The sequence below is a fragment of the Onychostruthus taczanowskii genome, unplaced genomic scaffold (assembly GCF_017590055.1).
Source record: "Onychostruthus taczanowskii isolate IOZ18803 unplaced genomic scaffold, ASM1759005v1 scaffold12, whole genome shotgun sequence".
In the NCBI taxonomy this organism is placed as follows: domain Eukaryota; kingdom Metazoa; phylum Chordata; class Aves; order Passeriformes; family Passeridae; genus Onychostruthus; species Onychostruthus taczanowskii.
In genome coordinates this window covers 3,243,043-3,267,055 of record NW_024498351.1, presented here as the reverse complement: position 1 = coordinate 3,267,055, position 24,013 = coordinate 3,243,043, and the positions used below count along the sequence as shown (strand labels likewise).

The 24,013-nt window shown below is 44.3% G+C and overlaps 1 protein-coding gene across 10 annotated transcripts in view; it reads right to left on the bottom strand.

Annotated features, from left to right (window-relative positions):
* Positions 1-24,013, bottom strand: part of EPHA5 (EPH receptor A5) — a 193,259-nt gene that overhangs the window by 67,666 nt on the left and 101,580 nt on the right. For 6 of the 10 annotated variants that reach the window (XM_041427845.1, XM_041427846.1, XM_041427851.1 and 3 more), the window contains 2 exons: positions 19,281-19,436; positions 13,245-13,580 (listed from right to left, as the gene is read on the bottom strand). The exons of 2 other annotated variants lie outside the window; for them this stretch is intronic. In XM_041427845.1, coding sequence (XP_041283779.1) covers positions 13,245-13,580; positions 19,281-19,436 — 492 coding nt within the window. The remainder of the gene's footprint in view (positions 1-13,244; positions 13,581-19,280; positions 19,437-24,013) is intronic. 2 more of the 10 variants (XM_041427849.1, XM_041427852.1) reach the window with 1 other exon arrangement.

Below are 24,013 nucleotides of genomic sequence, written 5' to 3'. Positions count from 1 at the left end.
CTAACACTCCTGTTGTTAGGCAAAATCTCTTACCTGCACCATCTATGGATACTGGCAAACAGCTTACACCACAAGGAAAGAGTACAAGAAGCTTCTTTCTGAGTCACGTGAGAGGGCTGTAATGAGAGAATTGTGCCAATGCCTCTCAGACATGGAGGCACTGTCCTTGCAGTGAAGTCAGTGGCAAAGTCCCTGGTTCATGACAGTGCAGAGGGAATGAAGCCAGTGCTGAGCAACTGATATACCTCCCATTTGAGTGTTACCTCCTGACATAAAAATAAATGGGCATCATGGTCATCTACATAAGAAGCTGCTCAAGTCAGATTATAGCAAGGATAATTCAAACCAGTCCAAACCATTCTATGATTCTAAATGTGAGAATCCACAGCAATGTGAAAGGATGTGCTGATGACAGCAGTATTTTCCCACTATTCATGCAGCATGGAGACAAATATTGTGATCTGTCTCTGTCTGCCTTTTATGGAGCGCTGCTTTATGACACAGTTAATGAATTAGCAAAAAAAAAAAAAAAAAAAAAAAAAGTAACAGCCCTGTGTTGCAGCAATTGCAAATGATCTTTGACTTCCATCTTGGAAGAGAAGTAACAGAGGCCTGTGTTTGACCCCTTTATATGCATTTTGCGTGTGATGGGGGGAGGTGGAAGGGAACTTGGAGTAAGCATCTAAAAATATAAGTGTGCAAATGATGCCATGATGTACGACTATCTTGTTTACCATAATCCTCAGCCACAGATTTATCACTGTGCCCTTAAAACATGCTGTACATCTTTTTGTTCATCTTCTCAGCCCTACTTTCCCCTCTAATTGGAACTCAGTCTGTGAAATGTAATTAAAGCTCTCATAAATACTGTCAGCAAGTGCACCCTTTTTCATCCAAGCAACTACTAACATCTCGGAGGAGACCTCATCAACCTCAGCTAGAATACAAACTAATGTATCTTCTCACACACCCCACTCAGGATAGGGAAGTCAATCTTCCCACCTTCCACATAATTAAAGTCATCCACATTATGTACTTTTCCTTCACCACTCCCTCCCCTTCTCTGACACAGGTATTACCCTGTCAACAGCTGCCTTCCTTTCATTTAATTTATTCTGTTTCTAATCATTGAGCAAAATCCAGTACTTTTGAGATGACCTGGAGCAGTCCTAGGCATCTGCTCAGCACCAGGTTTCTTATTAGAAGACAGCACTTTCAACTCTCCTTTAAGAGGGATTATTTCCTGCAATCTACAGAGCTTATTCATGCCTGGGAGTGAAAAAAAATACCCTTTTCCATTCACAGTAAATGACTGTGACATTAACAATGAAATTCAATGGTACTTCAAAGACTCCTATGGGCCCTAAAGGTTGTGCAAGGCAGCCTGGGGACTGAATAAAGCCCAGTTAACCCAACAGGTGGCTTCATTTGCTCTGTGAAAAATAGCTGCTGCTTCTCTTGGAGAGGAAAACACTCCTATACTCAGCCAAACGGCAGCTGTAGAATTGTCTGACTTGCGGCATCTCTAAAGTTTTCAAGCACCCTCATGGCAAAGGGAGAAGGTGGCTGCTGTGCGTGCCAAAGCTCTCCTCCTGCTAGGACAAAGTGCACAGAACTTCCATGGTCCACTGGTTCATGAGCCATGTGCATGCCTCGTCCCTGGGACCCCTACTTCTATGAGGCAGAGCAGCTGGAGATGGAGACAGGGAGGCAGGAGACCTGATAGTTCCATACTTCAGATACCTGGATGTTCTCCCATCCAAGCCCTGGCACAGCGCCTTGGGCACCTGCTTGGGGCTCAGCCATGGGGACCAGGGAGCAGAGGGCTGTGTGACCCCAGAGCCTGACACAGCCCCTGGCAATTGGGCTTGTGCTCCAGGTTAAAAAGTTGAAGAAAAGCAGAGAAACCGGGAGGAGCCCCTGAAATCTTTCCTAAAGTGCTCAAGCGGATAAACACAGTGCCAGCATCTTTAGACTTGATTTTGTTAAGTGCTTTTTTTGGACCCTCATCAGTGAACAGTTGCCAAGCCACTCTAAATACTATTACTGTCAGAGGCCAAATAAAACTCAACTGTATTTACTGAACAGGTAGCAATTGCTCTCTTGCTAGATACCAAATGAAAACGATCAGGATTTTAGTTACATTTAATCGCCTGGGCACTGGAATTTGTAACAGGTTGGAATGGACACTGTCACATTATTAACAGCTCCCTTTCTAGAAGACAAAGCACAGTTCACCGAGCAGATGTATTGAAGGCAACACCTTGCACTCAGCTGGGCTCGAATCAAAGATTGTCTCTCCTGACAGAAGGTGCAAAAGAGGAACGGAAGAAATTTTCACTCTATTGCAAGCAATTAAGACTGGGAGCAAAGGGGCCCCCTGTCACACATCTCCCCAAGCTATTCAGCACGCTTTAGCTCACTAAATGCTTTGGACAAACACACTGTTTTCTGACATTTCTATCTCTAACACTGCAGTGAAACTGAAACCACAATAATACTGAAACCCCAAACCCAACAGCTCATCTCCAGTGGACTCTGGCCAGCCTCTTTTTTCTGCTCTTAAGTTAGTGTGGCAAACATAGGTTAGGAAACATTTCCAATGCATCTTAGGGCTCCAGCCCTATGGGGAGAGTTGAGCAGGGGCAAGGAGCAGCCAGAAGAGTCCCAGTCCTGGTGTGTGCCCTCTAGCCTGTCACACCACACCTCCATGACTCTGTTCCCCCATCAATGAACCAAATGCCTGAAAAACCTCCCTGATGAAGGCAATGCATAAAGTTTTAGGCATCGAATTAGCAATTTACTGACATTAGGTATCCCTTCCAATGTTGCTGTATCCATCAGGTCTGCATACAAGAAAGCTGAGCCAACTTGCATTAATTTGCATAACTACCATGTATTTAACTTCCCCATTTTGTCCTAAATTAAGAATGGGACACTGTAAAAACTGAATTTAAAACAGAAGTTCTCATTCACTGACCAATATCAGAAGATAGAGGAAGAATGAGATGCCACAACAGATGCACAATTGTTACTAGAGCACAAACAGTATTATCAACTAACTACTTTATGGGGGATTTGTTTTGCTTTATAGAGATGTTCTGAAGGGGTTACAAATAGCACTTAAAGCCCTCAGGAGTATTTGATTCTGCCAGAAGTCCCCCCCTGAAGCTTCAGCCAACATATAGCAGAGGGTTTGGTGCAACACCTCTGTGGAAGGCACTGGGCATTTTTTCCTTCATGCACACCCAGCTTTGCTAGTTGCTGTCTGCAGTTTTGGAGAAGGTGGAGATAGTTCTGTGCCCTCATGTGCATCCTTGCCCAGTCATCCTCTAGTTCCTTTCCATGTCCTTGCAGGGGCTGAGTCGCACCTGGGACAGAGGGATGTACAATAAATTAAATAACCCAGTCATTTTGCAGTGATAGTCTTCCAATTTACTGAACTGGGTGAGAGCACCTCTCTGTGGAAACTGTCTTTGTGTGGCCGGTGTTTAAAGGCTCAGATCATAAGTCTCCAACAAGGACAGCAAACAATTTGATGCTCTTGGTGCCACCCCTCAGGAGAACAAGGCAGAACCATGGAGCTTCATGGCTTAATGATCCAAGGCAGGAGCCCAGTGTGGGGAAGGCAGCTCTGGACATGATAGGATAATGTGCAGTGCAGATCAGCCCCCCTGTAATAAGCCACACTAATGCTGAACTGTGTGGAAGGCAACTCAGGAAATAGAATAATTAATAATGTACTTGGCTGAGCAGCACTTTCTCTTCTTGGATTGAGGCCGACTGCAGAAATTTGGAAAGAATCTACAAAGAAATGGCACAGAGGGTCCCATACAGCCTTGCAAACTGAAGGAGGGAGGCCAAGCCCAGTTTTCTGCTTTTACATGATTCAGCTTTGCTTTTTTTTAATCTCCTGTAGGGGCAGAGAGCAAAGATGCACAAGATTTGCACAGCAGGATGCAGAAGCATGGTGGGCAATTGTGCTGTGCATTCCTGGGAAGGCAGTAAGCAGAGCTAGTGCCCTCCACTGGCATGTTCCACCTAATTTGCTTTTGAGGCATTGTTCTCTCTCTGCAGAGCCCAGGGGCCAGATGCAAAAGGCTCCCTGTAACACTCTGCACACCCACCACCTCTGGCCAAAACCTACAGAGCAGATTTTGTCAAATGCATAAGAGAATTTGCTATTTTTCCATCCATTTCCGCAGACCAGTGCTCTCTCCAAGGCTTGCCAAAGGACTTAGAGGATCAGTCCAGAGTAGTGGACCCCTCTGCACAAAGAGCAGTGGCTCACTCCAGTTTCCTGCATTGCAGCAGAAAAACCCTCACCCAGCACCACCACAGCCAGTGGGTGCTCCACATCAATTCATACAGGGCCTTTTGATCAGAGCTTGTATTCTTAGAAATTGCCAACCCCCCAAAAATAGGAAAACAAATAAATAATAACACTTCCCTTCTGATGATTTCTATTGTACTGATCTAGCTGGAAATCCCATTAGTTACTTGCTTTTGATCAGGACTGCTCCTCCAGGACCAGGAGATGCAGCAAGCATTCCATCACACTGGCAAAAGAGCACATCTGAAGTGTGTTTGAATTAAAACCTTCCAACTCTTGAGCTTTTTGTAGTATTTGCATGTAGCTGAACTTTGGCCCAGCTGCTGTGGAAGAAACATAATTTATTGCTGGGTTGTCTGTCACCTCAGTGCTACTCTTGGCTCTTCAGATAGAGCTCTCCCCTCCCTGTCCCCATGTCCTCCCCAGAGTGGGGAAAGAAAGGGCAGTAATCCGGAAAAAGTACCAGCCAACCCTACTACTTGTATTACATTAGCCCTTTGCAAGAAATAAAGTGTCAGAAGTAGCATTTTGGAAATCTTTCAAGGAATGAGCAAGGGTTTTGCTGTCAAAATATATTGTAATAGCAACCACAACAGAAAACGTGGAAAAACATTCCAAGCCTCACTGAAACAACACCTCTCCAATGAGAAGCGATCCAGGGGAGAAAAACAATTCAGCCTGATACTATAAAACACTAACTGGGAACCTGTAGTTCATGCACATTGAGAGCTGGAGCTCAGTTCTGATACAGCAAAATCCTTCCTGAGATACAGAAGTCAGCTTGCTGTGTGGGTGCAGACAGCAGGCACAACAGCAACCAAGGGGAAAAAATCTGACCATATGAACCAAAAAATATTACAAACTGCTTATTAAAGAAGGGTCATGCTCAGGGCAGAAGAAAACAGACAGAAGGAAAAAGGCACCAGAGAACTGCTGGGTGGCCTTGCAGCACAGAGAGCCACCCTCTTCAAACGTGGGCCCAGTTAGGCAGCAATTTGGCACAAGGAATGAAGAGTGAAAGGCACCTGGAGGGTCTGAGCTTTACCAAGCTCTCACAGATACCCACAAGGGTGGGTAACCGCTGTGTTCTGTCCAGCACGTGTCCTGCATGTTCATATACACACAAATGCACAGAATCACAGAACCACTAGGTTGGAAGAGACCTTCAAGATCATCGAGTCCAACTCATGCCCTAGCACCTCAAGTAAACCACGGCCACCTGAACAAAACCATGGCACACACGCTGCCATGAATGTACTTACACATTCACACTCCTACAAATTCATTTTATTAGCATGATGGGTGCATGGGAAAGGAGAAATGCCCTGTGAAGCTGCTACACCCTGAGCAGTGCTTCTACAGCACAGCTCTCTCAATGCACAAATACTGAAACACAAATGTCCCAAGTCCTGTTTCCTCCACTGTTATATTTAACTTTTGAGAGAGAATACTATAAAGAGATTACTTGGTTCGGTACTGCAGCCAGAGAACAAGTGGATTGTTTTATTAAATGCATGCAAGTCCACTGCTAAACAGCACTGAAAGTACTTTTACATTCTTTTTTTGGCTATTTTGGAGTCCTGGTGTCCTAAGAGTATCCTCCAAAGTATCATTTATGCAGACTGTTAAAAATGTAAAACTACTTTTAATGCTAAAATCAGAGAAATAACATAGGAGACAATGGAATTACCAGCTTGCAGACTGAGATTAAAGAGCTGAATGGGACTTTATTAGCAGAGAAATTCAAAAGCAACATTCATGGGGGAAAAAAAATCTATAAATTGATGTCATCTGGGCAGTGGAACCATTTCAGATGCTTTACTTTTGCTCTCTGCCAGGTACTGTGCTCAGCACAATACAAAGAAAACTCCCTGGCCCTGAAGAATGTGTTTTAAAGGGATTAGAATTAGATTAGTATAAGATTACTTGGCAATCCTTTAAAAATATGCCAGCAAAATGGGAAATAAGATTTTAAACCACCTCTATCACTCTTGTAATGTAACATGAGTAATGCCCTGTAAAAACATAAGTTTCTTAAAGCTCTGACCTTGTGAAGTTCTTACTACACCTGATCGCAGCATGGCCTGCTCTATGCTTTTTGGAAAAAAGTCAGTGTTTGCTACTCATACACCTCTAAAAACCTGGTCTCAGGTTGCCCAATATCTGCTACTTTACCCCAAGCCTGAGGTGATGCTGCTGCTGGGGATTCTGGTGGCTCGGGGATGTTACAGAGCGGTGTCAATCCTGCTGGTCGCAGCATCTCAAGCCAAATATTTGGGCAGCTCTTTCTCCCTCACATCCATCTGCATGGCACCATGTGGGTGCAGCCCATGGATTCATTTTCCCTAAGTATAACCCAGGATTTGCTTTTTGTACCTCATGCCTCACGAATAGCACACTTTGAAGAAGACTAATTGCTTTACCATAAAGATGTTTGTCTCACTGTCACTGGGAGATGGTAAAACCTGCACCCTTCTGCACAATACACAATGGCTGTCATCAGCTGAATCTCATAATTAGATCTTCAGCATCCTTCTTTTTCACTTTTTCAGGAGGAGGGTGGATAGAGACAACTATTTCTCACTATTTTTATTTTCATCTATAAATAAGATGTTTTAATTTCATGTCACAATTGAAAGGTCTCTCTGCAGATGCAGGAAAATGTTTTTCGTTCATCTTTTAATGTCCTTATATACCAACCACAGGGCTGTCTCACACACTTCCAGAAAAAAAAAACAACCTCTAACTAAAAGTCATATTGTAATTTGGGGATTTTTTTTTCATATTCCAAAGACTTGTCTCAGTATTCAAGCATGTATTTCTAATATGTGAAGTATAACAAAAAGACTTATAACAATTATGAAAAAGTAGCAATTACCGATAGGGGAGTTGTAAATAAAACTGTAAAATATTAATCTGATCCATAATTCATTTGCTAACAGACATCCAGCCATCTGGGCTGGGGTGAACTCATGACTCTGGAATAGGATGCTGGATGAAGATTTTGCATTCAGTATAAATGCAGCCAGCACCAAAAAAACAACAACAACAAAAAATTCAAACAACCAACCTTTTGTAGAGCACCGGCTTTCAGGTTTTACTTTGCCAGTGTGTTTCCTTTTCACAGCCTGTGACTGCATGCTCAGATTGCATGAGACCATGCTTCAGAAACATACCAAAATACTTCTTGAAGCTGATTACCAGCATATGCATTTGAACTTCGCAAATGAAATTATTCTTTTTCTGGCTGAACCTTCACTGGCAGATCAACACTAATTTTCACATCTTCCTGAATATGAAGGGTATTCACAGCCAGCAGAAAGTTCCTGCTGCAAGGGGCAGTGCAGAGTGCACTCAGCTTTAAATAGAGACTATGGTCTTTGAGGCAATACAGTTTACCTGCACATATTAAAATACCCCTGTATTCACCCAACCTGGTATGGCAGACATTCTCTGCTTTTAAGATAACATTGTTCTAGGTTAAATGCTGCAATACCTGGGTTAACACACTGGAAGCCAGTGCTGCTTCTCTAAATGGCAGTGCTTTCCACAGAGATGGGCAATTGCAAACCTTAAAACCTCTATTTATGCCACTAATAGCTCCTCTCTGGCCAGTGTGAATCTAAAGCAGAATTTAAACTACCAGACATACCAAATTCATAAAGGATTGCCTGCAGCCGTTAGAATTTTCTCAGAGTCCATAAAATAATTAGACAAATTCATGCGAGAAAAATCCATTAAGGGCTATAAAGCACAAAGAGGTGTTCCCTGGAGGTTGGAGAGCGCTCTAAGGAAGCCCTGGGACGTGTGTGCTTCCTGCTCTTAGCCCTTCTATGGTATCCACTAGTGACCACTGCTGGGAAGGTGATGCAGTCCAGTGGATCAAGTATAGTTACAATGGATGTTTAAAGACAAGCTGGCTGTGGAAAGGAAGTTTTTCAGAACTAAGCGTCTGCTTAAGCTTTTGCAGACCCTAGGCTAGCAGTTCTGGCTGAAAAGTAGAGCTGCAAGACTAGACTTGCTTCTTGTGTGAGATGATGGAACATGCTGCCTCTACTGGAGCATCCCCTTGGAAATGTTCTGTTATTCCTGAAGAAAATAAGTAAACTGCTCCCTTCCCACACCAAAGCAAACAAACCTGTGAAGACTTCAAAGTTGAAAGAATCAGGCCCTGAATGTTACAGGACTTGAACTCATCAGTTCCCAAAGGCAATCTCTGGAAAAGTGGTTCCTATGTCTTGCCTCATTTTCTGATGTCTTCTTCCCAGACTGTGCAGGGCTGCAGTCTCTTGGTTCCAAGAGCATGTAGACACTGATGTAAGATTCCAGCAAGCTCAATATTGCAGGTTTCCCTTTCCAAACCAGCCTTGGCTGCTTTTCAAAGAAAGTACACATCCTGACTGCTATGGAAAACATCTTCTCCTTGCTCCCCTCCACTGCAGCATCACAGCCTGTGCAATTAAAGGAAGGACCATGGTTTTCAGCACACTTCCCTGCTCCAAGAGCCTTCTAGCTGCTCCAAGCATCTAGTGGTTTTTGGTCAAGTAAGAACCTAGCTATGCCTCCCAGACAGCATTACAGGTTGCCAGGTTCTGTCCTCCAACACCTTTGCTTAAAAAGCACTGCTGCTCCACAGGATGCAACTTCTATCTCTGGTTTGGCCTCCGGCATGCAGACTCCTTGAGGCATTAGACATATTAACTCCTCCTCTGTTAGCAGGCACATCTGGACCTTTCTTCTCCTCCTTGCCCAGAAGGAGGGCAAAAATACCATACAGGTCACAGAAGGGGATTGAACACTGGCTTCTGACTTTTCAAACAGAAAACAGGCAGGGGGTTTATCTAAAAACACACACAGAGAAGGTCTTGAGTGCAAAGGAGTCTGTGGCATCTGGGATGCCGGCAGGAGAACTGCCCCACTCTCAAACCCCCCACCTCCAGGCCAGTTCTGTGCCTGAAACCATTCCCAGCATGGGACTTGCTGACATCAAAAGCAAAGAAAATTGCTTGGCTGTTTAGGCTGGCTTAAAGTGAATACTCCTGGCAGGTTTTAAGGCTAGAAAGGTTTTAAACATTGCATCTTTCCAGTGTATTCCTGCGATGATACAATGGGCGCGCAGGCAACCGTGAATCAAAACTGCTTGCTCCCTATGGACCCATTAGGAGACACGCCTCTGACCAGGAAGTCATGGTGGGTGCTTTCTGTACACAGGGCAGATAAGATGAAAGACCTCAAGGGAGATGCACATTCTGTCCAGAGCGACAGCATACCTTAATCATCCAGCTAGGTGAAAGCGCTGAGGAAAAAAAAAAATAGTCATGCAGTTGTCACTTGAAAAGCAAACTTCAGTATTAGCAGTACACACAGACTGCTCTCTGGGAACCATTTAAATAGGTAGAGGTTTCAAAAATATGAAAACTGAGCAAAACCATGAGCAAGGGAAGCATGGCTAACTCGATGCTATCATTGCCACTTATGAATTATTCACTGTGCTCCAGCCCACATGCACGAGGCACACTTTTTAACACACTGTGAGACTGCATTACAGATGACTTCCTGCCATCTGTGCTGGGAAGTCCCTTGGACACAAATTTTGCAGCAGTGCCATAGGGAAAAACCATGCTTGGGTCAACTCCTGTGCCTACAAAGGGAAGAAGGTCCTCTGTCTGCCTGCTGCACCTCTAGGGTAGCCAAACGGAGGCCAGCACAATTTCTATCTCTCATGGCTCGTGGCATTGCTCATCCTTTCTAGACACATGTTTTCCAGCAGAAAAACACCAGCAAAATCCCACAGAAACAACAAAGGTTTGCAGATTGCAAGAGGGTTACAGGAGAACTCGTCCTGTATTTGGAGTCTAAGGCCACTGTGTCCTGCATGGATCAGCTCCATCCCAAGTACTGCCAGGTCTCCAAGGATTGGGGGAACAGAAGAATGCTGGGGTCACCAATGGAGACTAGCAATCAGCCTCTTCTTGTGCACAGAACTTTACTGTTCCTTCTCTGTATTTCCAAATTTAAGTACAAAAGTTCTGAGTAAAATTAAAAAAATCAGTCTGAAAATGCCAGATGGATTGCGAGCACCAATTCTTTTACTCATCATTTGAATAGAGGAGAGGAAGGGGGAAAATACTATTTTGGAGAGAACCACCTTTTTGGTTTTTTTTTTTTTTTTTTTTTTTCTCCAGGAAGGAATCCCTTTGAGAGTCTAACCCAGAGGTAGTTTCTGCTGCCATGCCCAGACGGGGTGGTGCACATGAGGACTCACTGCCTGCACATTCTTTGCAGTTCTGAAATGAGCATGGTCTTCTTGGGATGGACAAAAGCCAAACCAACAAAACAGACCCTGGCATTTCTCTGCAGTGCTGGGTTACTGAATATGTGCCAGTAGGACTCCAGCAGCCAGACCTATCCCATGGCATGCAATTTTTCAATTTCCTGCAGCCAACAGATCTTGTAGCAGGATTTCTCCTACTGTTGCAGCTGGCCTTGTGTCACTGATTCAACTTCATTAACCAGCCTCTGTGAAAATATAATCACCACCAGAAAACCTGTGCAAGGGAAAAGATAAGACACAAAAGCTGCACCTCTTGGAGGTAATTCCAGAGGGAAGGTGGGTGGCCTGAGACTCCCTGAAGGCACATGTGCCCTGCCTACTCTTACTTGAGAAAGGACTGTTGAAGTCAGTCCATATCCAGAATCACTGGGCATGGAGCACTCCATTACTTGCCTCAAAAGACATTTTTTGGAGGCACCTTAAAAAGCCAGATACTCACTTTCCATGCTCGGCAGTTACTCTGATTTGCAAAGTCCCTCTTTCTGTCTGCTTTATTTCTGGCATGGGCAAAGCGATGATGGCCCAGAGGAGTGCTGAAAGAGCACATCACTGGGAAGCCCATTTGATGCTACAGCTAAGGCAGACAGGCCTGCCTCACCTCACAAACACACGATGGGACCATCCAGACAGACAAGGAAACACAGTCACCACTGCTTTCTTTACACTGCAGTTTGGTTGAACCTCCTGTTGAATCAACCATGAGAGCACAGAGACGCAATTTCAACACCACACAGTGTATCAAACACCCACAGCTTGATCCACTAGTATCTCCCGTGATTGTGGCTCCACTAAGATAAACAGGGAGACTTAACCAGAAGCTACACTTACCCACTTGTCCTTAGCACGGGACACATTTGTCACAGGTTTCCCATTTCCTCTAAGAGACCTTCCAATACAAAGCTGCAAGTGATAACTGTGCAAGGGGGTTATTCTTGGCCTGATGCAGCTATGTGGATAAATTCTGCTGCAGCTATGAAGAGTTTGGGATGTCAGTCACAACCCAGGACCTTTTCCTCACTGTCTGCACTGATTGGCAAGGTATCATCTCCTCACGCACAGCTACATTTACTGAGATTTATGTGGATTTAATGCCACACATCAGGGAAAATCCAGTGGCAGCAATGAAATACCAATGCAAACCCACTAACAGGAAAATATACTTCTTCCAACAGCAGAGTTACTGGCAGCAGCCTCCACAACAGGAAAACAGTAAACAGCATTAGGACCACGACACCCACTGATCTGCACTAAACAGGTGCCTTTAACGGGTGTCATACTGCTGTCCTCTAATATTCCTCCAGCAGATTCCATGCCACATCTATCAGCAGCACTCCCAGCATGCCTTGATTTCCTCTCCTCAAGAAACATAGGAATGATTCCATCCAACACTTCAACAACCCAGTTTAATTACCAAGACAGGTATCTGCACTTCCTTGCTGCTTGCTGTGCCAAGCCTGTGCATGTACACCTGGGCAGCAGGAATGAGATGCAGCCCTGCTCCAGCTAGTGTTTTTCTGTTCCACGGTGAGGATCTGCCAATCTACATCCAGCTGTCACACTGAATTGCCCACTGGGTTTCCTGGCTGAAACTTGTCTGGAGAAGGCAGGGGGTGGCTCCAGTGATCTGGCAGCACAGTCCTCACAGTCTCAAATGCCACCTGTTAACAGTCCTGGAAGGGCTTTATGGTGGATAAATGACACTGGGGAGCCCTGAATTAAATGTCAGGAAGCAAGCCAGATAGCAAAAGGAAGAGACCATAAACACAGAGCATGAGGGACAAGAGAAGGATAGGTCAGTCTGTAGGGCTTTACAGAAGTTGTGTGATGTGCCTGGTGTGTTGATGCACACAGAAGGAGATGCAATAATGTTCCTGCCTCCCATCATACCTCCAAGTGACAGGGGACAATGGCAACTCCATGCCTGTGTCCAGAGTGACAGGTCATTCCAACTTCTGGGAAAAAGAAGGGCAGACAGATCAGAGCCCTGGACAAACGAATAAACCAGTCTACATGATCTCTGTCTGTACAGTGCAAAACCAAGAATAACACAGTATGAGTGAAATCCTAGCCCTACCTTGTTGGAGAAGCAGTGACAATGTAACACACCTCAACAGCCTGAGCCCAGTCAGTTTAGCATCACAGTGTAGAAGAGGGATTAAATTTTCCTAAGTCACTAAAAACAATTTTCTTAGGGTAAATGTTTGTAAAGTTTAGATGTTTTAGCCATTTTTAATCAAAATGGACTCTTAGAAGTTTCCCTGGTTTAGTGGATGGATACACCAACATGCAAAGAAGTGGAGGTATCCCCAAATAGCCTAGTGTAAAAGGAAAAAGTCACAAATCCTAAAAATGTGTCCTAAAAATGTGTCCTAAAAATGAAAGGAAACACACTGAAGACTGCAGTAATTACAACCTATGAGACAAGCACTGCCCACCTCCCACCCCCCATATTTGAAGAGGCCATAGTCCAGCCTTCCATGCTGGAGACTTCCACCCATTCCAAAGGAAGGTCTGCACTGGGTCTGATTGGCTCAGGCTCCCACCCCAGACATTGCCCCAGGTTGAAGATCCACTTACCTGCCTGGTTTGTGGTTACATTTACAGACACAAACTGCCGGGCTCCGGGGTTCTGGTCGGACACTCCATTCACTGCCTCAATTTCAAAGGTATAGTTTGTATGAGCAAGCAGATCCACCATCATGACAGAGGTGTTTTTCAGGCCGGTTTGCTGGGGGAGGTACCTGACATGACCGCCACACGCCTCACACAGACCCGAGTGTGAGCTGCACTTCTTGCATGCAATATAATAAGACACATCTTTCCTTCCACCAGTATCAGCAGGGGGAATCCATTCCAGAAAGACACTAGTCTCGTTAACATTTGAGATGGCACTCCGAGGAGCAGAGGGGGGTCCTGGTTTGCAAAGTGAGAAAAACACATGGTAAAAACAGTATCATCAGTCATCCTGCTCGCTACTACTCTCTAGGCTGAAAAGAGAGGCCCCGTTGCTCACGGGGACCATTTGCAACAACACCTGAGGGAAAACAGGGATTTGTTTTGAGCACTCTCACGTTGCTCAAGAGATCTGTGTTGGGATGCAGTCACCTGTGTGGGAGGACAGTACACAGGTCTGGCTCAAACCCAAGAGGAGAAGCACTGAACCCTGGGGTATTGTCTCCGGTGCTCTCCTGGCTCTTCCTGCGAAGGGATTAGCAAGCCTTTGCCCTGTCCAAGTTCCTGTTGGCTTCACCAGGGGCAAGATTCCTCCTCTTCATCCCGCTGCCCCTGTACCACTAACCCCTAGGTCCTTAAAAAAAGACACACACTGGGGTTTTCACACCACCCAGGTACACAACTCAGATGCCAAATCTTTCCTCTGTATGCAGCCGCCTCTTCCATCAGCCATTTGGCAGCAGTGAGACCAAGGCTTAGGTATCCAAATCACACTTAAGTGAGATGCTCGATGCAGCCCAAAGCAGATGGTGATCTACACGGGCCACTGGAAACACGGCTGTGTCCAGCCACTCCATGGCAGCCCTCCTGGTCCCTGCCAGGCTGTGGCACGGCTGGTTACCCACGCCGCACTTGCTTACTTTGCCAAGCCTCCCTGCTCAGGATGCCAGCGTGGCACTGGAAAGGCTATCCAAGGAGGAGCAACTACTGCAGAGGTACCAGAGCACCTGCACAAAGTGGGCTGCTTCTCCTCATCCTGCTGGGAAAGGCCATGGCTGGACAAGCAAAGCCCACCTGCAGGCACCTTCAGGACTTGCTGCCTCGCAGAAGGTGCTGCCAGGTTTTTGTTTTCAACAGGTTTGTGCTGCACATGAAGGGCAAGCTGCAGATACACCCTGAAGACAATGTGAAAGGACAAGCAGGACTCTCATGCAAGCTATCTTCATGTTAAGTACTCAGGGAATGCTAATGAATGAGGAAGAAAGAGGAAATTTATCAAAGCAAGTCAGGATGGATTTTAGTCACAGCACCACTAGAAACTATACAGCAAAGGCTGGGATTTTTGCGACGGAAGGCAACACAACACACTCCTCTACGGTTTGAATGGAGTTGTCAAAACCCACAAGCAGTTCCTTGAAAAGGGTCCAACAAGTAGCTTCACTAGCTAGACATCCATATGAATCTTAACAGGCTGACTTAGGCTGTCATCTTCTCATTTTGTTGTGATAACTAAACTCGATTCGTTATTTAAAACAGGCAGTGTTGCAAAAATGAAATAACTTTATAAACCAGAAGCATTCTCCTCCATTTCCTTTTTCTATTTCCCTCTCTGAGTCTATAAAATTTGTAACACTGATAAACTGAAACACTGTAATGATTTCGACTCAAGTTGTTCTGATTCAATGAGAAACTCACTGCCAGAGGAAATAAATAATCCTGATGTATTTTTTTCTTTTGTTTTTCAGAGGAAAAGCAGTTGAAGAAAAAAGCTAAGTTTGCTTAGGAAATGCCAGATCATCTTTGTTTTGTTCTGTGATCCCTTCAGATCCCTACAAACAGGGAGCAATCCACTCCCAAGCTGCACCCCAGGGATCCAGCACTATTGAGCTAATGACACCAACATACAGCCCAAGTCAGGACTATTTTCTGCCATGTCATACTTGTACTGATATAATGCAAACTATAGAATTCATCACTGGAGCTGTATGGAGTTATATGTGCTGCACTTGAGGATTTTTTATATGTTTTTTACTGGTTAAATTGCCCTATTTTTTCTTCCACTGGATGAATGCCCTTTTGCTGATGCCAGTACTCTAGGAAAAAATAAAGAACTCAGGCACAAGAAACACTTACTGGACAATGTGTCTTTAACGGGGGATAAATTATTACTTTTGTAAAGTCACCAGAGGTTTTTACTTGCTTTGTACAGAAAAGTCAGCTACTCTTCTTGAAGGCTTAAAAACATCAGCTTCAGTGGAAATGCTTTAAAACTGGCTTTTGTAACCTATAAAATTAGTGTTCTCACAGGGCCTCAGAGAAAGGTCTTTAGAAGAATCCTGAAGCTGTACGTGAATAATACTTGGCTAAACCCCAGCTGGGAGAACAAAAAGGTGTTTTACCTTCAGAACAGAGGGGCCCTAGATCTGCTAAGGTGGTGTGCTTTAATTTCCACACTCATTTTGTGAAGGGCACAGATATTAGTCTACTGACTTTTAAAAAGATACATGTAATTTTTGAATTTGCTATTCTATACCATCAGATTCACTCCTTTTGCACCACAGTTTTCTGAGAAGAGGCAAACACTTTCTGAAAACAAAAATATTGATATTTTACTTGATGGACAGCAAACCTGTTGTTTACTGTTGCACATATTTAAAAAATATAACCTAAGAGAGAAATTACTCTGAAGATAGAAATATATGTATGTAAACACTCGAAGTGAACTGCAAAGTTTTTGCAAGTAGACTATTACAGTAAATACAATCAAGTCTTTGATTTGTCCCATGTGTCATAATACTACAAATATTTCCCCAACATGCTCTGAGCAACATTAAGGCTACTTGTAAGAGACATGAGGAGAAAAGAAAAGGGTGGAACTGTTTTGATTTTAAAGAGATATTGTGCAAGGAACTGAAGCTAGGATTACGTAGTTAAAAAGAAATAAAATGCAATTACTTCCTGGAGGATGCACAATAATATTAAGAGAATTCTCAAATATCCATCAGGACCAAATTTTTTTCTTTTTTGTCTGAGAGCACTAATTATTTTAGACTGCATCACAGCATTATGAGTTTCAAAATTACCAATCATTACTGACAAAACATACTCTAAAAACTGGAAAAACTGAACAAAAATGTATTCCTCCCTCTCCCTGTACTTAACTGAGCAAGTGACAGTGATATAGCAGCTAGTTTTCTTTAGTGATGCTGGTGCTGCTGGTGGTGGGGAGTCTCATGCAGCTTGGAGCTGAAAAACATTCACTTTAAATTAAGAAAATGTGATTTTACAGCTATACCGAGTGGCAAGGGGACTTTGCAGGTGTGGATGTGAAAACAAACATTGATGTATTCTCTAAAATTAACTGCATTTCTTGTTGAAGGAATCCTATGAATATTATTAACTTCTGTGGCAATAAATAATAAAAACATTAAAAAAAAACCCTTGCAATATTTTCCTACCACTCATGACTTAAGTCTCTCTCACTTTTGTTTTAGCTCATGATGAGCTGTTCCCTTCCAGATATAACTGGACTGGTTTAGAACACCAGTGTTGCTACCTACTCCTTACTGCCCCTGCCAAAATCTTCTGCCCCTGCTGCTGAGCTGGAGCAGCACATGGAGCCCTCCTCATCACTTTCAGCACAAACAGAGCAGCATTAGGACAAAATCCTAAGAAAAGATGCATGGGGAAGGTGAGGGTGACAGAAGCACATGGAGAAAGCTCAGATACTCCACCCTGTTTTTGGGGTGGAAGGTGTGAATGCCAGCAGAGGTGCTGCAACGTCCTCAACTGTGGCTCTGGGGTTTGCAGTGGGAAGCAGAAGCTGAGTTGCACCTTGATGGGTATGAGACTTCTCATCTGCCCCAGAAGGATTTGGTACCCTGCCAAGCCATATCCTAACAAAGCTTTAGGCACCACGCCTGGGCTTTAAACTAGCTTACAGTAAGCTCCCAAAACAAAAGTAAAACCCACACTGAAAGAAAACCACCCAAACAGTAAAAACCAACAAACTCAGGCAGTCACCACCAATAAGTAAGTACAAAATCCCCAAACAAACATAAAAAGAAAATCCCATGGTATTTGCAGAGTTGGAAATTACAGTCTTCACCTAGAGGGTTTGAACTGCACTAGAAACCTGGGAGCGACAGGATCTTGAACTTAATTTCTTTGTAACAGGAGTTGTTCACCTCACTTGCTTGTGCCTCTCCGAACCCTGCTGATGCTGCTCAGGCCACAGGCATGCATAAACATCCTCATCCAGGACGGCAGCTCCTCCCCTGGCTAATGCACCAGCAGGACAGACTGCATGTGCACCTTTCCACTCTGAGAAGGGCACACAGTGGTGTGCATCAGAGAGCACACCACTGATGGTGGGCGGGAGGCACAGCGGACACCAGAGTCTGGCATAGCTCTCTCTCAGTTGCTGGCTTTGGCTCTGTCTGCACAGAAAAGCCTACTTTAGGAGTGTTCCAGAGCACACTGTGTTTCCCAATACCATGCTGGACCACATTTATCTGAGTTTTTAAAGTCAGGCCAAGGGGTAAAATGAACACCAAGAAATGCTGGTATCAGATTTTTCATGCTGTAACTCACCCTGGCTATGCCTCCAAAAGACTCTGGCTCACCTATTTAATAAACTGGGAAGCACTTGCATGACTCACCCCCCAGACCTCTTTGATCTGACAGCACCAGTGACTCCTATGCTGCCTAAGGCTGCCTTCTCCTTCCCTGCAGCACAGCTTCCAACAGCCATGCTCCTTTGCCTGGTGAAAATCAAAGGCAGAGTTCAAGGGGCCCAATTCTGCTCCAAGTGCCTCCTGCAGGCAAGCAGAGAGCTGCCAAGGGCAGTTTCCTTTGAGAGAGTGTGTCTCCAACAGGAACAGACTTTTTCTTTCTCTGTTTGAAGTGGAAAGATGGGGAGATATGAAGGACATCTGTATTCACTGGGAAAGGCACAAAAGCTGCTACCATCCCTACATGATGCAAAGTACTTCCCTATAATATGAAAGTCACCACTGCACCATTGTCCCGTGGCTCTGAGCATGTATGGAGTCACAAACCCACTTTTTCCTCCATTGCTTAAGTTTCTTGGAAGCCCCAACTGCTCCTACACCAGTAGTTCAACTCCATTTCAGTAATTTTCAATCACTTCTGCACCACAAAAGTTACATTTGGAGCGTGACAGCCCCAGCTCAGATCTGTGCTACACTCAGCAGGACTAGCTGGGGGCGTGGAAATTGGGGCCTTAAGTATATGAAACAAACTGAACAAGGGACTTTCAAGGTACAGCTGGCAGGACAGCTCATGGGTGGCAGGAGAAGGGTAAAATTAGTGATTCTGATTACACCAGCTCCACCCTGGACTCCCAGTAGCCCAGTGTGCCTGTTATACTGCCCAACCCCTACATCCAGGAGATAAGTTTTGGAAAAGCAGTTTCCATCACAGAGTTTTGAGAAGAGTGACCATCTCCAGGCAGACTGGAAAGATAGGGCTCTCTCCTAGCTTGTTTCCTGAAAATGAGCTACAGGATGACACCAAGCAGGGCCATGGAGATTCTATCCATGCCACTGCTGGCAAGGATACCCGTGGTTAATTCCGCGTGCGTGCCCCACGCTGGCACCCACACACTGACATGGATGCCCAATGCCATGCTGCTGGCTGAGCTCACCCAGCAGTGCAGGGGGACACACAGAGCATCTGCTCATTACAAAAACTCTTGCTGGCTTGGATGCCAGCTTTCAAAGCAAAAAGCACTGAGAAGCCTCTTCTCGTGTAACCACGAGCACGGTGGACAAAGACAGTGACGTTACAAGTGTGTCAAGACTAGTTCAGACTCCAGTGCAGAGCCTGAAAAAGCACATTAGTTAGTATCATAATGTCTAGTCACAGTACAGGAACAGCTTGAAAGGATTAAAAACAACCCTATAAGCACATGCTTACTTGTACAGGCCATTGTAGGTGGGTCTGATTCCTTCCTAAAATAGTGTTCTTCACACAGGCAAGATGTGGATGCTTCATCAAGTGTGTAGCTGTGAGGGGGACATTTGCTGCAGGATGGACTGTGGGGTGAAGCTTTGAAGAACCCAGGTCTGCATACTGTGAAAAGAAGAACCACAGGCTAAGCTCTCCCATCATAAAATTAATCTCTTCACATTTCCTTTTAAAAAAACCCCATATCTTCAGCTATAAAACAGACAAATACTCACGAGCTATTTAGTTTGCATATTTTAAAACAGCCTATGCCACTAGCAGATAGTGCATACTTAAATGTCTGCATGAAAAGAGAATGTGAATTTGTTGATTATTTTGTTCCCCTAGCATCTGCCATTGCTGGATATTTATTTTCCTTGTTGAATGCATTAGAAGTAACATCATCTGGGCTCTGCTTTAGAAAACATTAGTGTGATTTTTTTCGTTCAGTCTTAGGAAAACAGGTAAAATACATTTCATGGTTTTTTGTTTAAGATGTTCTACACCCAGAAATCAATGTCTCAGCAAACAAATAGCAACAGAGTGGTGGAGGGGATCTCAAGATCGACATTTTTAAGACATTGTGATAAGGCTACTTCCCTAGGGTCTTTCCCCCTGCAAACCTGTGAGGAATTTTAAAGTGCTCCATATGACAGGCTGTTCTGAGTATAGTCTGAACTAGGCATGCTAACCATACAAGGTATTTCTTCCAGCCCCAATACATATGCATGACGAGGCACAAGGACTTGATCTGAGAGTTACTTTTTTTTCTTACAAATCCATGGCTATGTGTAGCTTGGGATTTTTTTTTTTTTAAGTAATTTGAAATGAATACAGTAGTATCTTGTTTTCATCCTCCCAAAACAAGTGCTTTTTCACCTGTGCAAAGCTCTCTGCACTTCACCTGTGTGTGCACACTCAGCCAGAAGCAGTGATAGCCACAGTTTTGCAAGTGATTTTTACGAAAAAAACCCAGCTGGTTCTGTATCATACCATTATATACAGAATTACAAATGCACTGTTAGCAAAAGGAGGAAATGGTGACTTTCTGTTTGTCTCAAAAAGCAGAGACAAGGAGACATGTTAAAGCAGCTCTAAAGTGCTGTTACCTTTCTTCCTTCTGAATTGCTTTAGAATATTTCTGCCCAGTATGATATTAATGATGCACAGATCTGCTAGCAGACTTGAAGAAGTTACCTGTAAATCCCAGAACCTTTCCATCTGCATTCAAACTCTCCCAGTTGTAATTAGCTTGCAAAGGAAATGAGTTCACAGTGAAAGCATTAATATTATCCCATCAGGAATGTCCCAGACAATTACAGCATGTGCTAAAACTCAATAAGTGATGACAGAATTCATCTTCACCATAGGTAAAGTATAGGCTCTGATGGACCAACTAGGACAACTGCTAAAGTTGGCTCTGCTTCCTGCAGCACCAGAGAAACTCCCTTGACATCTTCCCTTTTACATCAGTAGTTTCTCCACCAAAGGTGAGACACTTGCACATCAATTCCCAACTCCCAGAACTGAACTCTAAGCCTTTGGTGATGAAGATCACTCATGCATCAAATGTGTGACTCAAGAGCATCCAACAGAACTCCCCGAGACCCCACCTGCACAGCCTTGCCCAGACTTCACACCTCTCAGAGCAGGTCCCAAGCCCAGCACAGGCTGATGGTGACCAGGTCACCCCATGGAACTGCAGCTGCTCCGCCCTGCTGTAGGCGGTGATCAGCTCCCTTCTGACCTCCCCAAACCAAGCACCCTCCCACTCTCTTCCACAGCTTCCCTTTCTTCCCACTACACAGGCAGAGAACAACTGGTTGGCCTGGAGAGATTTACAGGTCCTAAAAACCCGTTTTCCAAAATTGCTCATCATCCAGCTAGTGTTCCATTCCATTCCTAGGCTGTTGTATCCACCTGCAGGGTGCAGTTGTTCTGCCCAGACACCAGGACCAGCGAACAGATCTAGGGCTGAATCTCTTCTTGATGGATTTTAGCAGACTTGCCACAAGCTGCCCTCGTGATTTATGGCACATCCCTCAGTTTCCAGCACACACTTAAATTCTTTTATTTACTTTACAATCACCTTCAAATGCTGCCCTACCTACAGCAAGGACTGTTATACAGTCTCTGGAGAGTCTTCTGGGAGAGCAGACCACCAAATGCTTCCTCTCTAGCCCACAATTTGTATTTCAAGGCCAAATCAAACACCCTTGCACACACAGACAACAGTGGGGAAATGAAAGCACAAAAAATGTGCAACATGTAATGACAGCAGTGCACATCTATTGTGTACTCAATGTAATTAGCCCTCAAAAAAGGACCTGAATTTATCTCATTATGTTCTATCAAGACAGACAGAAAATCATTACAGCACAAGAGTTTACTGTGCTTCTATTTTGAGCAAAGCAGCAAATGCAAAATAAGTCAGTTTTCCTTGACAGATTTTAAACGAGGTGTAGCTTGTTGATGATGGTACAATACATAGCTCAGCTCAAAGGAAATGTGTGGTTTTCATGAATAAATATGGAGCCAAGAGATGCACAAGGCAAATAACCCATGTTTTAATGAGAGATGCGAAACAGAACTGAACTACACTAATTTTTTTATAAACTGCAGGCTCTATAAATGGGTAAGTCCCCATTTATATTCAAAAAGTATTAGGAGGAGTGCTAAAGATCATTATGCTACCCTGAAGATTTCAGCATGAGTCCTCAAAACAAACAGGCAGCAGAGCAGCATCCTGTTGGACCAAGGTGCAACATTCCCGTGTCAGTTAGAAACGAAGAATTCATGGACAGGAGATGGGTTATGCACAAAAGGGGAGTACAGAAAACCAAAATAAATGCAAGAAGTGCCACAGTGAATGGTGTTGGCTGAATCCACACACCTGAAACAGATGCTCTGGGACAGGGGGATTTCCAGGGTTCCCCAGAACATCCTTCCAGGCTCTCATGACCAGCAGCTCCTGATGGAAGCCATGCTTGCACTACCAAGCAGCTGTAGTTGCATGGGTGTCTCAGGCACAACTTGTATCTACTATGACAATTCCCTCTGTATCCTTTCCTGTGTTTGCTTTGTACACAACACAAAGGAGAGGACAGCCTGTGAGATGGCTCAAGCTGCAGCAGTTTAACAGACAGAGATGCTGTGATGGAACAGACCCTGTTTAGATGAAAGCTGACCCAGGGGCACCCTACACCTCCACACTGCAGAGCAAGTATCACAGCAGGTGAGCACAGTCTTTGCTGAGCTGAACAGCCAAAAGCAGCAGCTGGTACCCTGTCCATTTTCTGCCACTGGTGGCAATGTCTCAGACATTTTGCAAATTTGTTTCAGAGCAGAACAGGGCCAAAAACAACTTACCTTGCATGTACCTTGGGTTTTGGTCTATTATCTTGCCATTCCTCTTCTGACAGTCAATCTTATAATCTCTTCATGAAGTATACATAACTTTATTTAAAATTACATGGGTGTCTCGTGTTTAATTCCTAATTAAATTTTATTTTAGTCTTCTTATATTTTTATCTCAGTATTTTCAATTCACCAGCCATTGAAAGGATACACAGAACTAGCACAGTACAGTCACACAGATAATGGTGCTATCTATCTTTTAAAGGGGATACGAAAGCAGGAGAAATAAGATGAGCTTAAGGCTCCCCATAATCTTCTACAAGCCAGCTGAAAAGAAATGAAACCAAGTTTGAAGCTGTTGATGAGATCTGCTTCTTTCTTCTTAATATTAAACTCTTTAACTGATTAACAGCCAGTGATGTGTGAAAATAGTATTTAAATTAAATTGGTTGCTTGAAAAAAATTATTATTTTTAGAGACAGCAAATACGCCATAAACAACCTGCTAGTGTTAGGTACAAGTGGGATGTGTTTCTGTTAGTAGCACATCCATTATTAGCAAATCAATTTCACTCTTTTTATTTTTAATAGCAGCCACAAAATGTGCCATGCACAGAGCATTAACATCGGTGCAGCCTCTTGCTGCACTCCTTAAAGGGGCCGGAGAGAGATGGCTGTGGTGGAGGATGGCAGCAAGAGCATCTTGGGATTGCAATGGCATGAGCTGATCCCTTAAACCAACAGCAATCGGATCAGAAGCTCTCTTTGTACCTTGCAGAGGGGAGCCCACAAGAGCCATGCTGAAGGGCACTGGCTCCTGGAAGGAATGTGGGTGGATGGAGGTAGAACCACTGTTCCTCTTACAAAGACAACTGGCCTCTGCCAAAAACATGCTGAATGTGCTGTACCAGTACTAGAGACAGCAAGTACTGGGGAGGAGACAAAGCAAAAAGATGGGAGAACAAGCCAGTAACACCAATCAGCTGGGACTGCTTGCCAGATTATTTTCTACAAGCCTTAACATCCAATGATTTGTGGCTGCATCCCTGAGCTTTGGCTGAAGACTGCAGCCGACAGGCAGGGCTACTCTCCTCTCCAGCTGCCCCATGCCTTTGCTGCACACTGATCCAAGGCAACACATGCTGGAAGCAAGGACCACATCCAAGGCTTTCCATACTCACATGACCATGTCAGTTAAACCACCCAACCATCACGGAATCATTAAGGCTGGAAAAGACCTTCAAGATCATCAAGTCCAACCTGTGACTGAACACCACCATGTCAACTAAACCACAGTACCAAGTGCCACACCCAGTCAGCTCCTGAACACTCCTAGGGATGGTGATG